General features: G+C 42.7%; 1 protein-coding gene across 1 annotated transcript in view; it reads left to right on the plus strand.

Moving 5' to 3' along the window:
- Positions 1 to 16,525, plus strand: part of MGAT5 (mannosyl (alpha-1,6-)-glycoprotein beta-1,6-N-acetyl-glucosaminyltransferase) — a 361,502-nt gene that overhangs the window by 235,924 nt on the left and 109,053 nt on the right. Inside the window, exon 10 of the mRNA XM_006894455.1 lies at positions 12,692 to 12,825. Within this exon, the coding sequence (XP_006894517.1) occupies positions 12,692 to 12,825 (134 nt within the window). The remainder of the gene's footprint in view (positions 1 to 12,691; positions 12,826 to 16,525) is intronic.

Genomic DNA, 16,525 nt, shown 5'->3' on the forward strand with positions numbered 1-16,525 from the left:
ACTCATAGTGACCCTATGTACAACAGCCCTAAACCCTGCTCTATCCTTTGCCAATTATATTGTCTCTGACACACCTACCCCCATTACCCCAGCCATTGAATCAATCCATCTCATAGAGAGTCTTCCTCTCCTGCACTGTCCCTCCACCCTCCCAAGCAAGATGGCCCTTTCCACAGACTGGTCCCTCCTTGAAACATGTCCGAAGTATGTCAGACAAAGCTTCAGAATCCTTGCCTCCAAGGAGCAGTCTGGTTTAACCCTCTTCAGGACAAACCTGTTTTTTCTCTTAGCAGCCCATGGTATAGTCAGTATTCTTCTCCAACACCACAGCTCACAGCTCAAAGGCATCGATTCTCCTTCTATCATCCCTAGTCATTGTCCAGCTTTCTGATGCATAGCAAGTGATTGCAAAGACCATGGCCTGGATCAGGCCCACCTTAGTCTCCAGACTGACATCGTTACTTTTTCGTACTTTGGGGAGGTCTCTAACAGCAGACTTTACCATCACAATATGTATTTTAATTTTATGATTGCTAATGCCAAGAGTGTTGCTAGTGGAACCAAGCAAACTAAAGCTGTGAACAGTCTCAATCTCTTCATCATCTATAATGATGCTGCCAATTGACCCAGTAGTGAGAAACTTTGTTTTCTTGATATTGAGCTTCAATCCATATTGAAGGCTGAAGTCCTTGACCTTCTGCAGCAAGTGCTTCAGATCCTCCTCAGTTTCAGCAAGAAGGGTCGTGTCATCTGCATAATGCAGATTGTCTTCTTCCAATCCTGATGCCACATTTCTCCTCATAGAGCCCAGCCTCCCAGATAAGCAAAAAAATAAATGTGTCTTAAGTATTAAACTCCTTTAAGTTTTATATGGGATCAAATTCTTACTGCAACTCAGAAGGAATTCTAGGGGCAATGATGAGTTTATGTTAATGGGAAAGAAATAACTTAGGAAAGGTGAAAAAGGTTGCATAACTCAAAGACTGTCCTCAATATCACTAAATTATACATGTAGAAACTCTTGAATTTGTGTAAATTTGCTGGGTATATTCCCAGTAGTGGGAGCAGATAATCCCGAACAACAGAAGCAAAATTAAAAAAAAATAAATAAATAAATCTCAAAATTTCATGTTCTTAAAAAAAAAAAAACCAAAACCTTTATGTTATGAAAAGTTGGAGATACTTAAAACAAGTCCTAGTTCTCTGTGAACATATGATGCATTAGGAGAGACAGTGATGGTACTAAAGTCTAATAACTCAAGGTACAGGGTAGCAGACTTAAGTATTATGGTACAAGGAAGCCCCTCAGCTGGGAGGTAATGGGTGCTCATACGTAAAAGTAGGAGAGGGAGAGACATCTACAAGACTCATGCCAGCGTTTGATAAGACAGGAAGGTATGGTCCATAAAAACCCAAGACAGTTAATATGGATCATGTTATATCTGTGAAATTGGACTAGAGAGGAAACTGGATTGGTAACAGTGAGTCCTGCTTCATCTTGAAGGTACCGAACTTTGTCCATACTAAACCAGTATCGAGAATACCTTTAAGGGACTTGGAGGATGGATTAAAGTTAGATCTCAAGACTATTGAGTGGACTCTGGCTCACAGAATAGGACCTCCCTTAAACTTTTGCAGGTGGTAAATCTTTATAAGGGAGCATGCTGCCTTATGATTCTCTGAGTAGTGAGTTTGAAGTCTTGACCTTGTGGGTTGTAGCAGAAATTATTTAACCACTGTGGTTTCCTCTAAAGTCAGATTGTGGTAAGGAAAGGGCAAAGCTGTAGGTATGAAGGCCACTTAGAAATCCATTACAGAGGTTTCAAGAGTGTGGTAATATGTTAATTCTCATGTATTTTAAATATTCAAGAATTGGAAACATCTTTTGACATTTGGTAGGGTGTATTGGACATCATCCAGGTGTGTTTGTTGGTTTAGTATAAAAGCAGTTAGTTGTCTCTTGTAACTGAGCATTGAGACTTGTTGTAGGTTCAGCTGGATTCAAAACTCAGCAGACCTGCTCACTGTTTCCTATCCATTCTTAGAGTTGGTATCATGTATAGGCAGCTGTATTATTGTATGACACAGAGGCGACTGTCTGCAGTTCTAGACTTCGACCCTGCCAGATTTATAACTGCAGGAAAGGGTGTTCTCTTCCTAAGTAGCACCGACAAATCCTGGTGAGTCACTGATTGGCTGAGCTTGAATCATAAACGCCGCCTTCAATTCATCGCTGGTCAGGATGAGCCCTCAGGGTTTTGTGCCCTCCCTGGAGGTTTCAGAGGGGACTCAGGTTCTGGGTGACCCCACTCCTGCTACCTGGACAGAAGCAAAATGCCTCATTTCCTGGAGGAAAAGCAGTTAGTTCCACAAAGGGATGCTGGGTAGACAGAACCACAGGGCGTCCATGCCAGATAGACTGAGTTCAGGCACATCAAACAGTGAAGCTTTGTGCTGCTAGAACAAGTGACAATGAGCTGTGGTTATTAACCCAGAAGGCACCTATGGCACAATGTATAAGTGAAAAATGACATTGACAAAAGAGTAGGTGTAGTCGAATTCAATTTTGGTCGGAAGGATAATAAAGCTCCATGTGTCTGGGAGAAAGCTCACTAATGGTGATTTCTAGGTCTCACTAATGGTGGTTATTTCTAGCTGGAAAGGTTGTGGATAGCTTCCCCCCCCCCTTTCTTTTCTTTACAGTTTTGTCTGTTGTCTGAGAATGGTTTTACACTGAGAGACTATTTCTATTATAATCTGAAAACGAACAACCCCATTCCTAGTTAGAGAAAAGAAAAGCTTGTTTATTGCAGAGGACTCAGGAAGAATCACTGACGCTCAAATCAAGAAAGGTGAAGAAAAGGGACCTGAGCTGATGGATTTGGGGAAGCTGTTGTCTGGGACCAGGTGCTGGCCTGGCTGTGAGGGTGAAGGACGAGCTGCTGGCTCAGGTCTCTGCTTTTTGGTACATCAGCTGCATTGGGAGGCCAGCTTCAGTTAACAAACAGTAGCCTGCTACAATGAGCTTGCCCACTGCGGGCTCAGCAATTACTTATGCACCAGGATTTATTCCAGCACTATTCACAGTAGCCAAAATGTGGGTGGGAACAGTCCATGTGCCCATCACAAATGAATAAACAAAATGTGGTGCATACGTACAAATAGAATAATATTGAATTCTACTCTTAGACCAGTGGTAAAGAACTGCACTGCATCTCAAAGGCATGTGGTTCAAATCCACCAGATACTCTGCAAAAGAATGGGCAATCAATCTCCTTTTCTCCTATGATTCTTTCTCCTAATCTCCTGCGATTAACTGCCTCTGAAAACCCACTGCATGGTGAGCTATGAGTTGGTTGTGACTCAGTGGTACACAACAGCAACATACACAGAAAGGATGGGACCTAACAATAATACAGAAAAATAAAAAAATAAAATTCTGATATAAGTCTTAATGTAGATGAATCCTGGAAACATTATGCTGTGTGAAATAAAACCGGAATCTAGTCAATCTAGTTCATTTTTACTCCTTGGACCCCTCAGAGTAGAACTGTCCCATAGAGTTTCCGAGGCTTTACATGTTTGTGGAAGCAGATGTATTTATGCCTCATCTTTCTCCTGCAGAACAATTCCTTAACCACTGTGCCCCCAACACTCTTTGAGTGAAATGAGTCACTCAAAAGGACATATATTTTATTCTATTCTATTTATCTAAATATAAAATTTATATAATTTCAAGAATTGAAAATGCACAAAGCTGTGGTTTATCAATGGTTAGCAAAAATTGAGGGAGAGAAAGAATGAGGCTGAAGGAGTACTGGATTTCTGACTAAGGTCATGAATTTTTTTTTCAGGGTCAGTGATAAAGGTTGCATAGCATAGTAAATGTCATTCATGCCACCAAATTGTTCATGTAATACTTGTTGAAACAGCATAATTTTTTCTGTGATAAAGTATATTTTGCCACAGTTAAATAAATGCATAAGTGCACTTCCTAGAAATATTTGAGACTTGGTAGTAGAAAAAACAGACCTTGAGCCTTTAAACAATTGGAAGAAATAGCACTTTGACCTAACAGAAATGTTCAAGTTCATTTTGAAAGAAGATAATTTTATTGCTAGGTGAATAGAATATATACTTCATTGATTAAGTCATCTGTAAGCCTGCTGGCCTGGTGTGTTAGCTGTTAGTCCACCAATCACCTTCGTAAAGATTTATAGCCTCAGAAACATAGAAAGGTTGGAATCTACTCAATGAGAGTGGATTTGGTTTTTAGTTTTATGAGCTCTGTGAAGGCAGAAAACCAATCTCTATGCTTAATTAACCAGTTGTTACTGAGCCAGTTCTGACCCCATGTATGTCAGAGTTCTGCTCTGTTCCAGAGAGAATTCTGTGGCTGACTTTTCAAAAGTAGGTTGCCAGGCCTTCTCCTGAGGAGCTTTTGAGTGGGCTCGCTGCTAATCTTTTAACATTCTGCTCGTTCATCTTTGGCACCAGCCAGAGACTTTCTGTTATAGTCCCTCCAAAGTTGCCATATATGCTGGTTTGTCAGAAGTCTTTACTAACATGTTTGTCACTGCATGAATTATTCAAGCTAATCTCAGCAAGCCTCTGAAGCAGATCAAAAGCCCCTTCCTGCACCATCCTCGCGCTCTGCCGTGATGAAGACTGTTGCTTCGGTCACTGTGTTAATCCATCTCGTTGCGAGTCTTCCTCTCTTTCACTGACTTCTTATTTTCCTGGCATGATGTCTTTTTCTCAGGATTGGTGTCTTCTGGCAACATGCCCAGAGTATTTAAGATGAAGTTTTCCCTCCAAGGAGCACCCTGGTTGGACTTTCTCCAGCCTAAGTTTGTTTGTTCTGCTGGCAGTCCATGATATATTCAGCACTCCAGCAGCACCCTAACTCAAAGGCTTTCATTCTCGGCTGCTCTTCCTTGTTCCCTGTCCAGCTTTCACATACACGTGAAACACTAGAAGATACCATGGCTTCGATCAAGCACCACTTAGTCTTTAAACAGTCATCCTTGTCTTTTAATGCTTTAAAAAGGTCCCTGTCATCCTATTTCCCCAATGCAATATGTCTTGATTTCTTGACCGCTGCTACCATGGTGTTGCATGTTAAATGAAATCCTTGACAATGTCAGTCTTTTCTCCATCTATCATAGTGTTTTCTGTTGGTCCAGTTCTGAGGAGTTTTGTTTTGTTTTGTTTTCTAATATTGAACTGTAATCAATGTTGAAGGCTGTAGTCTTTGATCTTGTCCAGTAAGTGCTACCAGTTGACTTCAGTTTGTTCAAGCATGGGGCATCTGTATAGCAAAGGATAGGTCGACAGTGTTCATATTTTGTCAGTTTTTTAAATAAAGGAATAATAATAAGGCTTTAGATCTTATAGATTTTTCTTTGGGAATGGGGATTCCTAGTGTAATTAATGAGAGTGCTATGTTTGACAACCCCCTTTTTTGGGAGTTTTGCTGTAACTTCTCACTACTTCCCCATCTTCCTATTTACTGAAACAATGAGCATTTGGCTCTATGCTTTCAAGCACCTGCTGCCTCTGATTTAGTTTTCTGTTGTTTTGTACCATTGAGTCAGAACCAACTCATAGCTGAACATCCAGCGGGTTTTCTGCAGCAGTAAATGCATGGGAAGAGATTGGCCATCTTTCTCCCACGAAGCAGCTGATAGTTTCAAACCATGTATCTTTGGGTTGACAGAGAATCTCCTTACCCACTAGGCCACCACAGCTCCCAGGTGGAATGCTTTAGTTTAGAGATTGGGGAGAAATTGAAACAAAACTTCAGCTAATCCTTTCACTGTAAAATTTTTAGCTAACTTCTCTCACTTCTCTTCCTCATTCTTTCATTCTTGAGTATTTCTTTCCACTTCAAAACCTATCAAATTCTGGTATCTTAGTTCCCCTCTTGCGGATCTGTGAGCTGATCCACCAGATAGATGGTATCAAGTTCTGAATTCAGTGTTATCGACGGATGTGTGATTTTTCTGCCAATCTCTTCCATCATGGTACCCTGATTAGATGTTTGGGGCGTGTTCAAGTAACAGTTTTTTGCCCCATATCCCTAAGCACATTTTCCTGTAGCTTCCTCTCAGGAAGATCTTTTAGATGTGCTGATGATCTTAAGTGCACTTTGTCATAATTCAAATATGTTGTAAATTAGAGTTACTCTTTTCTACATGTATGTTTGTATGGGTGGGGGAGCAACAAACGTACTGAGTGTCTCATATCTGTTTGATCTACCTTATAATGTTATTTTCCTCTGAAGCACATTTTAGCCCAGTGGTTTATGGCAGCCAGATAGGAAAATATTAAGCCTACAAGGTTGTGGTGGGTTAAGGTGGTTTAAGGAGGTTGGGTTCTAGAGGCATGGGGCCTGACTGTGGTGGTCTGAGTAATGCTTGCTGCTGTTTCTCATCTGTACAAACATATAGAAAGAAGGTTGCAAGTATGAAACAAAATAGTCACGATGAAGCACTTTGCCCAGAACTCAGCAAATAGAACTCAGCTGTGAGCAATGTTGTTTAATCACATGTGTTTATTTCCTTGTGTGGAATGGTTTCCACAAGTACATGATTTCCTGAATCTTATTTATAATGAGATTTGTTTGATTTACCTTAAAATGTAAATACCCTTCTTTGAAATCCTTTTAACATAATTCATGTCATGTTCCCATCTTAAAGCAGAATCAGAGAGAAAGCTTGGTCTGAGGTTGGATCTTTAAAAAAAATAGAATTTCCAAGAGTGCCATTTCGTACATGTGGCTTTTTAAAAGAGCCAGCTCATGAGCTCTTTCTTGTGTTGGGACCTGGTCTCTGTGCACATGTGACCAGGGAGGATGCCAGCTGCTGTTCAGCTCCACGGGTGCAGGCTGCCCAGAGTCACTTGCTGGGGTGATTCGAGCTGAGCTATTCATCATGTCACAGAGGCTTTGTGTCCTGGGAAGAAGTATATGCAGGAATCTGACTGGGGTTCGCACCACTGCCCATTAACTTGTGCTCTTGCCATATGTATGCACTGCCTGTATTTCTTCTTAGGTCCCACATGAGGTGCTTACTGAGCTTGTGAATTCACCAGTTATCACCACAAGACAGACGAGAAGAGCTGAGCGAAAGTGTTTAGACGCTAAGCTACTTAGCGACGTAACATATGTAATGCATTCTTATGTGGTATCAGTTGATTCAGTGCCAGCTTACTACTGTGATTCAGAAAGATCCTTCCATTTATCACGAATAATTTGAATTAATTATTTCTTCATACATTAAAGCAATAAACTAGGGGAATCTTTGACATAAAGAGGTGAGGGGGTGTGTGTGTTTACCGACCCCTTTGCCATCAAGTCAATTCTGACTTACAGTAATCCTCGAGAACAGAGTAGAATTGCCCCATAGTGTTAACACAGTGCTTACAAGGCTGTAGATCTTTACAGAAGCTGGTGGTTCTGAACTAGCAGGCTTTTGGTGAGTGACCACGTACTTTATACACTGCACCACAAGGGAGTGTGGGTGGCTGTGGGTGTGTACATGTGTGCGCCCACGCAGTTCCATCCAATTACGGACAGCTGCTAAAACCTGCCAGCCGCACTGCCATTAAATCAGTTCTGGCTCACAGAGACCCTCTGTTTCCCAGGACTTTAAATCTTGAGGGGAGGAAACTGCCCATCTTTGTCTTAAAGAGCAGCTGATAGATTTGAACCACAGACCTTTCTGCTAGCAGCCTGCCACGCTGAAGCATCCACCACCAGAACAACTTCAGCTTGCCCTTTAACACAGGGGTTTGAACTAGTTCTCTTATGGCTGAGGAAGCGAAACAGAAACAGACTGGGATTTTTACAGTTGGAGTCATTGGAATGGGAAGATTTTATGGGTCAAACCATTGAAAGGTTAGAGTCTGAGGAACCACCAATGCCTCCAGATGAAATTCATTTAAGACTTATTCATTTTCTCTCCTCCCCTCACCCCGCATTTTTTCTACTGAAACATGTCAGATTTTTAAAGAGCTCGCACAGGGAATAGATAATGGAATTGCAGAGGCAAGTACCTAAATCATGGCGTGTAAGCTACCATGAAAATACCCTGGTCTTAAAAATGCTACCAGTTTTAAAATATAGTCCCTGATGTATCAGGTTATATTTCAAAATCTTTACAGTTAACAGGCTGTTTTTACAAAGAGCGGTTTGAAGCTGTCTGGTTGCATTGAGTTTGAACTGACTTGGGGGCACCTGGTTTAATTTTACTTTACTAGCATGTTTAGCTTGTACATCTGCGGACTCCTCTCCCCTCCCCTCAACTCCCCTATTTTTTGCAAAAATAAAAGACAGTGTTGTCCTTGCTGGTGGGCTAGTTGGTGCAGGTAGTCCTCGGGTCAGTGAAGAGGACTTACTCTCAGGGATTTGTACACAAGTCAACACCATTAGGCAGAGTTCTTAGATAAATAATATCAGTTAGCCTCACACTTCTGTTAGCATGCAATCAGTGTACCTTTTTGTGCATAGAAAACATTAAAGAAACATTTTCAGATACAATAAAATGTCTTTAACCTAATAATATAGTAGTAATAATGTTTTGATGTGTGCCAAAAAAGTTCTGCCAATTTCATATTACAAGCAGTGGTATATACATCAAATTGTTAATGTAATAGGCTTTACAGGGGCTTTTTCAGAATTCTGGGTTATTTGTAACCCGGGGACTGCCTGTAATTTACTTTTCAGCTGACTCCAGCCATTGCCTCTGGGCAGTTGTTCAAAGGCACAGAAATTAAATAACAGATTGGCTCTCAACTCCCTGGTCACAACCCTATTATCTCCTCATTCTGTCACGTCCATTAGAAGGCTGGGACGCTGCATGGTGACAGCATGGTGCTGCATCTCTTTCATTTCTGCAGTTCACAGCTTTGTGGCTGGGGCCCATTTACCCAGGGTACTGTGGTCAGAGCTCAGAGCTCAGGTCCCCTATCCATCTTGGAGAACTGTGTGCCAGCCTCCTTGTCTGGGAAGGAGCTCCGATACCCCCAGAAAGCCACCACAAGGTGAAGGAGTCAGCTCCCTCTATTTGGTCACACACACATGCAATCTAACCACCCTGTGAATGAATTGCCTTAAAGCTGCAATGTGGTTTTTACTGACGATAGCTATTACCAAGAGGAATCTAGCTTTACATTATTTGTAGTTGGCTATTCTATTCTAGTCAGAGTATAGCAGAACAGTCATTGTGTTTCATACAGGCCACATGGGGTTTCTGCAGGGTTCTCATCTGGACATCTGTGAGATTTCTCTGGGCAGAATGCATGTGTAGGGCCACCATACCTCACCCCCACCCCAAACAAGCACACTGCCATCAAATAAGTCCTAATTCATAGCAACCCTCTAGGAATCAGACTATAGCTGGAGGGTTTTCAGAGGCACTAAATCACACAGAAGGAGATCACCTATCATTCTCCCAGGGAGGCTCTGGTGGATTCGAACTCTGTGCCTTCATGTGGGCATTGCTGCTCCTTACCACTATGCAAGCCAATCTGACTGTGTTGATTATAAAAAGTTACGATTAACATTGAATAATGGGAATCCTGGAACACTTAGTTATACGAAACATATACCTACATTAAGAAGCTGTTGTTCAAACAGAGCAAGAGAGCATTGCATGGTTTAAAATTAAGAAAGGTGTGCATCAGGGTTGTGTCCTCCGTCCATACCTATTCAGTCTGTAGCTGAGCAAATCATTTGAGAAGCTGGACTCTGTAAAAAAAAAGTGTCATCAGGATCAGGGGAAGATTCATCAGTAACCTGAGTTAGGCAAATGGCACAATCTTGCTTGCTGGAAGTGACGAAGACTTGAATCACTTGCTGCAGAATATCAAAGAATACAGCCTTCAATATGGATTGCATTTTACCATCAAAACAACACAATTATTCACTACTGGACTTACAGGCAACATCATAATAGATGGAGAAAATACTAAAATTTTTGACTATTTAATGTATCTGGTTCCATAGTCAACATTCTTGATACCAGCAGTCAGGAGATCAGGAAACATACTACATTGGGAAAGTCCCCTGTCAGGGACCTCTCCAAATAACTGAAGAACTGTGATGACATTTTGAAGACCAAGGTGTGCCTGATTTAAGCCATGGTATTTTCAGTCATTTGCTCTGCATCTGAGAGTAGGACAATGAATAAGAATAAGAATGACAGAAGAATTGATACCTTTGAGTTGTGGTGCTGGAGAAGAGTACTGAATATCTTATGGATTGCCAAAAGAACAACCATATATGGAGAAAGTGCAGTCATATTGTGCCTTGGAGACAAAGATAATGAAGCTTCATCTCACACATTTTGGACATACTATCTTGGAGAGTCTTCCTTGGAAAAGGACATCATGCTTGGAAAGGTGGAGAGTTGGTGAAAGAGGAAAAGTTGATTCCCAACTAAATGTATTGACAGAGTTACTGCAGCAGGGGGCTCAAGGGTGTCAAAGATGATGAGGCTGGTACAGGATAGGACAGGGTTTAGATTTGTTGTTCGATAGGGTTGCTCAACATCAGAAGACAAAGATTCTCACCACTGGGCCAATTGACAGCACCATGATGGATGGAGAAGAGATTGTTAGCACAGCTTGCTCGGCTCCACAGTCAACGCTCTTGGCACTAGCAGTCAGGAAATCAGAAGGTGAATTGTATTAGGTAAATCTGCTCTCATGGTCCTTTCCAGAGTACTAAGAAGCAATGATGTCAATCTAGAGACTAAAGTGTGCCTGATCCAGTCCATGGTCTTTGCAATTTCTTGCTGTGCATCAGAGAGCTGGATAATGACCAAGGATGATAGAAGAATTGATGCCTTTGAGTTATGGTGCTGAAAAAGAGTCTTGAACATACCAGGGACTGCCAAGAAAACAAATAGGTCTCTCTTAAAGAGAGTCTAACCAAGTTTCTCCTTGGAGACTAAGATTTTGAAGCTCCGTCTTACATACTTTGGTTATGTGACCAGGAGCGATCAGTCCTTGGAGAGTGACATGCTCAGAAGTGTAGAAGTGACAGCACAAGAGAGGAAGACCCCCAGATGAGCTAGATTGATATAATAACTAGGGCAATGGGAGTAGGTGTGTCAGAGTCAATGAGACTGGCTCAGGACAGGACAGGCTTCAGAGCTGTTGTACTTAGGGTACTGAGTCACAGGCGACTCGATGGCACATAACAACAACAATATGAGTCATTCTCAGCTCAATGGCATCTAACAACAAAGGCAGAATAAAACTGCCCCATAGGATTTCCAAAGCCATAGATCCTTACAATGCAAGACTGCCACATCATCGTTTTGTAGAATGGCTGGTGGATTTGTACCACTGACTTTTTGCTTGGCAGCCAACTGTTACACCACCAGGGCTCTTTGAATGTTAGAGAGAGGAGAGTGTGGGTATTTTGTTTTGTTTTGTTTTTTCTTAACCAGGAGAGAATTGTTTTCTGAGTGCTGTCTGTTGTTGAAATTCTTTTTAAAATTATAGCCACAAGATACAAACATTTGGAGAAGATTTGAAAGGTTCTTCTCTTCCTTGATAGAGAAATCCAGGAGAGAGCAGTGTTCTCTTCCTGAATAGTCTTCTCTGTTCTGTTGACAGAGCCCTTAGTGGAGAGAGGAAGCGTGTCCATGAGGTGACTGACACAGTGACTGTAACTTTGTCTCAAGCTGGTAAAGATGGTGCAGACGATGCGGGACAGGGCAAGGTCTGTCGGCCCTTCACAGGGCCACTGTCAGATAGAGTGGACTTGTTTGCATCTGACAACAAACAACTAACTGAAGGCTTGCCAGTCACCCCCACCCAAAGGTGCCTGTGAGGACAGGTCAGGTTACCAGCTTCTGATAGGTCACGATCTTGAAAACGTAGAATCTAGTTCTTCTGGTACACGGGGCTGCTGTGAGTTCTCACCTCAGTGGGAACTGATCGGCTTGTTTCGCTTTATTGTGGTTGGCATTTGGGTGTGATGCATTTCCCAGCCATCTTCCCCTCTATACTGTGTTCATGTTTTCCTCCTGCTCAGTTGTTGTTAGCTACCATCAAGGTGGCCCCTACTCATCCTGTCCTGTTTGTGTACCAGACCAGAGTGAAGCCTTGGCACCTCGTCTTTGAGTAGACCCACATGGTTGCGTCTTTCATCAATGAGTAATTCTTCTGAGAAGGTAGAATGTCAGAGTGTTACTTACAGGCCCCTGTCCCTTCCTACCCATCCCTTTGACGTCTAGTGATGCAGAGGCCTGCCATGTGGCTGTGACTGTGTTCGGGTCCCGTGACAGCCAGTAGCATCTATGCAAACACACAGTGGCCGATTCAGCATCTCCTCTGCAAACCTGAGCCCATTGGGGTAGAGCCCCAGATGAGGCTGTTTCTGTGATGAGCCGGGAACCTTGTGCTGAGAAAACAAGGAGGATATGTGATGTGTAATGACTTATAGATATGTTTTATGCTAAGAAAAAAAATATTTCCGTTCAAGTTAATACATTTTGAAGAGCTGCCATCTGGTGACACTTTGTCAGGGCTGTTTGGGACAGGGTAGCCCCTCACTTTCCCAGGGGAAATAAAAACTCTGGCTCACTTGCTTGATGATCTTTATCCCATTGTTGTTGCTGTCATTTATTCTCGCCAGCTAAGCCCTGACTCTCCTCTACCTTCTTTTCCATTTCAGCTCATACTCCAGACAACAGCTTCCTGGGGTTCGTGGTAGAGCAGCATCTGAACTCCAGTGACATTTACCACATCAACGAGATCAAAAGGCAGAACCAGTCCCTGGTGTATGGCAAAGTGGATAGCTTTTGGAAGGTGAGTCGGTCGGCGCACGCCTCTCTCACTGAAAAGAAGCTTGCTGGGTAATTTAATTTAACTTTGATCCAGGGAGTAATCAAGCCAAGTGCCCAGGGCTTAATGGGATCTGCTTAGAAGTAAACAAGAGTGTGTGAGGATTTGGTTTCTCTGCATTTGATTATCTAATAAAGGCAGGGTCTGCTCATCCGTGCAGTTATCTGCCTCACAGACACACCTCACTCTTTGCATTTTGGACCTGACCCAAAATGTCACTTGTACTGACTTCTGGGAGTTGATACCTTTCTGAAACCAAGCCCTGCATAATTGCACATGGATCTTTTCCTCTATTCTGTGGGAAATTGCGTAGGTGGGCAGCCTCCTTTGACTGGGGGAAAGCTATGACCTTCGCATGCTTTTGGCTGTGGTCTGTAACCATGGTCCGTGGTCAGCACAGCCCACAGTTGTCAGCTAATTCACAGAGGGCAATGCCTAGTGGTAGTTTGGCAAAAACTCTGGGCCACAGACTGACTGAACCAGGTTTTCTGATAGGGCTGCTGAGCCTAGGAGGCCGCTTTTGCCTGTCCGCTGTCATTATCTACAGTGCTATGAGGGAGGAATAGCAGAAACAGAGAAGGACAGGTGGGACCTGCTGGCAAGCTCCGCAGTTCTTTTTCTGTGGAAAGTCTGCCTTAATTTGCAGATGCTATCTTACAGAGGCTTTGTGGGATTGTTTTCTTGTTTTTATTGTTGTTGAGGAAGTGTTTTTAAAGGCTTTAAAGTCTCTGGAACATAAAAACTGTGCCTAAATATAAGATTGGAAGCAGGAGTGGCATCTACTTCCTAAAGAGCATGCCTCTGGAAACTGTGAACTTTGGTAAACGTCCATAGTTATAGAAAGGCTTCAGGCCTTTTATTAATAGGCTCGCTGCTTGAAGCCAATCTACAACAACAACAAATACAAGAGCCCATAACTTTCCAGAATGATAAAAAATGGCCTCATGATACTCTGCCTTATTAGGAAGTTACCAACTGGGAAAGGCTGAGTGATGTTAGAAAGCATTTTCTACTCTTGGTTTTCTGATAACGTGTTTAGAAGAGGGAGTACTCTACTCTCCCTGCCCTCTGGTATGGAGAGTCCAGCTTTACTGAAAGGACTTTGAAATCGGCCTATTTCTAGGGAAGCTGATTTCATTCCAGAGAGCTGTGTTTGACCATCAGTAGCTAGGATTCTGTTTTAGTGTATTCTAGGGTTACCAAGAGAGGGTAATTTTGACCCCTACGGGATATTTTGCACTGTTTAGGGACATTTCTGATTGTCACAATCTGGGAAAGGGTTGCTACTGGTCTCTAGTGGGTGGAAGCGAAGGATGCTGTGAAGCTTCACACAGGATACAGGAGAGACATGCCACAGGGCACTCGCCCCAGAGTCAATAGTGCTTAGATTGAAAAACCCTCCACTGGGAAATGAGATTTATTTGCACTGCATGCTATTGCATACTTTCCCCTATTTAGTAAAAGGAATCAGTCTGGATTATAAATGGTTACTTCAGATTTCCCCCTGAATTTATGGATCTTTACACCCTGTGTCAGAATCTGCCCTGTGTTAACACTGTTTGGCTGACTTTCTACCAAACTTCGATGAGAAAGGTGAAGAAGTGACTTCTCCTCAGTGTGGATGTGATGAGTGGATCCAGCTTTCTTTCTGGATGTGAAGTAATAGGATCCTGCATTAGTTCTAATTGTGAAGTTAGTGTATCCAACGTTGGTTCTGGATGGTGAAGTGAGTGGATCTGATGTTGGTTCTAGATGTGAAGTGAGAGAATCCAGTGTTGGTTCTAGATGTGAAGTGAGTGTATCTGGTGTTGGTTCTGGGTGTGGAGTAAAGGGATCTGACATTGGTTCTAGTTGTGAAGTGAGTGGATCTGGTGTTGGTTCTACATGTGAAGTGAAAGGATCTGGTGTTGGTTCTGGATGTAAAGTGAGTGGATCTGGCACTGGTTCTGAATGTGAAGTGAGAAAATCCAGTGTTGGTTCTAGATGTGAAGTGAGAGAATCCAGCGTTGGTTCTAGTTGTGAAGTGAGTGGATCCGGTGTTGGTTCTAGTTGTGAAGTGAGTGGATCCGGTGTTGGTTCTAGTTGTGAAGTGAATGCATTTGGCGTTGGTTCTAGATATGAAGTGAGTAGATCCGGTGTTGGTTCTGAATGTGAAATGAGTGGATCCAGCGTTGGTTCTAGGCAGACTCTGGTTCTTGGGGTTGAGCTGCAGCTCCCTTCGCCCGGACTGCACCTCTGAGCAATAGCTCACATTCTTCAAAGTTGGGACCTTAACATAGTATCACTTCTGCTTTGGAACACAAATAATGCTGCCTTCTAGGTATCTCTGGCACTCTTTGTTTCCCTAGAAAAGCAAAGCTTTTATGAAACCTCTTATGGCCTGTTTTCTTTCTTGGTGTTTTGGGTTTGATTTTTTTTTTCTTTTGTAAATAATACTGTCACTGTACCATTGAAAGGTTAGCTCTGGGTATTATTCCAGATTCCAAATGTATTACCAATCTTGAGCCAAGTGATACAGATTCTGGAAATCTCTCCACATTCTGAGGTATTTCCTGCACAGGTGACCTCATCCTCTACAGATGGTGTGTTTCTCAAGGGTCCTCAAGAACTGAGAGGCATTATGTCCACATCAGTTTTGCCTAACACTCCAAGGACCTCTGATGTGCACTAAGTGTTGGTGATTCAAACCCACCAGCCACTCCCAGAAAGAAAACTGTGGCCGGGGCTTTGATGATGGTTTACAGCTTTGGCAGCCCTGTGGGGCAATTCTGCTCTGTGCTGTGTGGTCTCTGAGTTGAAATCACTCTTCAAGAGTTGATTTGGGAGGCTTGTGGAAGTACCCAAAATCTCCTGTCTTTTCTCCGTTTTATTACATTATTCCAGTATTCTTTGCCAGGGGAGGCTTCAAAAGGTGAAAAGCAGCACTGTAAAGTTTTTCATGAACTCAGGACATTCTCTCAAAGGTTTGATAGCACCAGAGTGAGCGAGCTTAGCTCGGTCACAGCCTGGTCCTGCCACCTGCTGCCTGGTCTTGAAGTTACTTCATTTCTCTTTTCCTCATTTTCATGTGGTGGTTAGAGCAGTGCCAGGCATAAATAAAGTCTTAATTACTCCTGTGATTATTAGTATCATTACCTGTATGTGGTAATAACCCAAAGCTAAGAATTAATGGGTGTGTGGGACAGAACGTGGAGACAGTCTGGGGAAAGCATTTACTCTCAGATCATGTCTGGCATAGTGACCACCTGTGTGTCAGAGGAGAACTATGTGCTCCAGGGTTTTCAGTGGCCGAAGTTCTAGAAGGAAACCACCAGGCCTGTTTTCATAGCCTGTGAAAAACTTATAACTATAAACCTGCCTAAAGAGATCCAGACTTTTAAACTCTACCCATAGGGGGTGGCAAATTCTAGCCCATAGACTGCTTTTAACTTCTTTTTGTAAATAAAGTTTTACTGCAACATAGTAATATTGTTGTTGTTATGTGCCATCGAGTCGTTTCCAACTCATAGCAACCCTATGCACAACAGCTCTAAACCCTGCTCTATACTGCGCCAACCGCACCGCCTCTGACACACCCATCCCGACTACCCCAGTCACCGAATCAATCCATCTCATAGAGGGTCTTCCCCTCCTGCGCCATCCCTCCACCCTCCCAAGCATGATG

This window comes from Elephantulus edwardii, unplaced genomic scaffold (assembly GCF_000299155.1).
Source record: "Elephantulus edwardii isolate Elephantulus edwardi_28Jun2011 unplaced genomic scaffold, EleEdw1.0 scaffold00143, whole genome shotgun sequence".
Classification (NCBI taxonomy): Eukaryota; Metazoa; Chordata; class Mammalia; order Macroscelidea; family Macroscelididae; genus Elephantulus; species Elephantulus edwardii.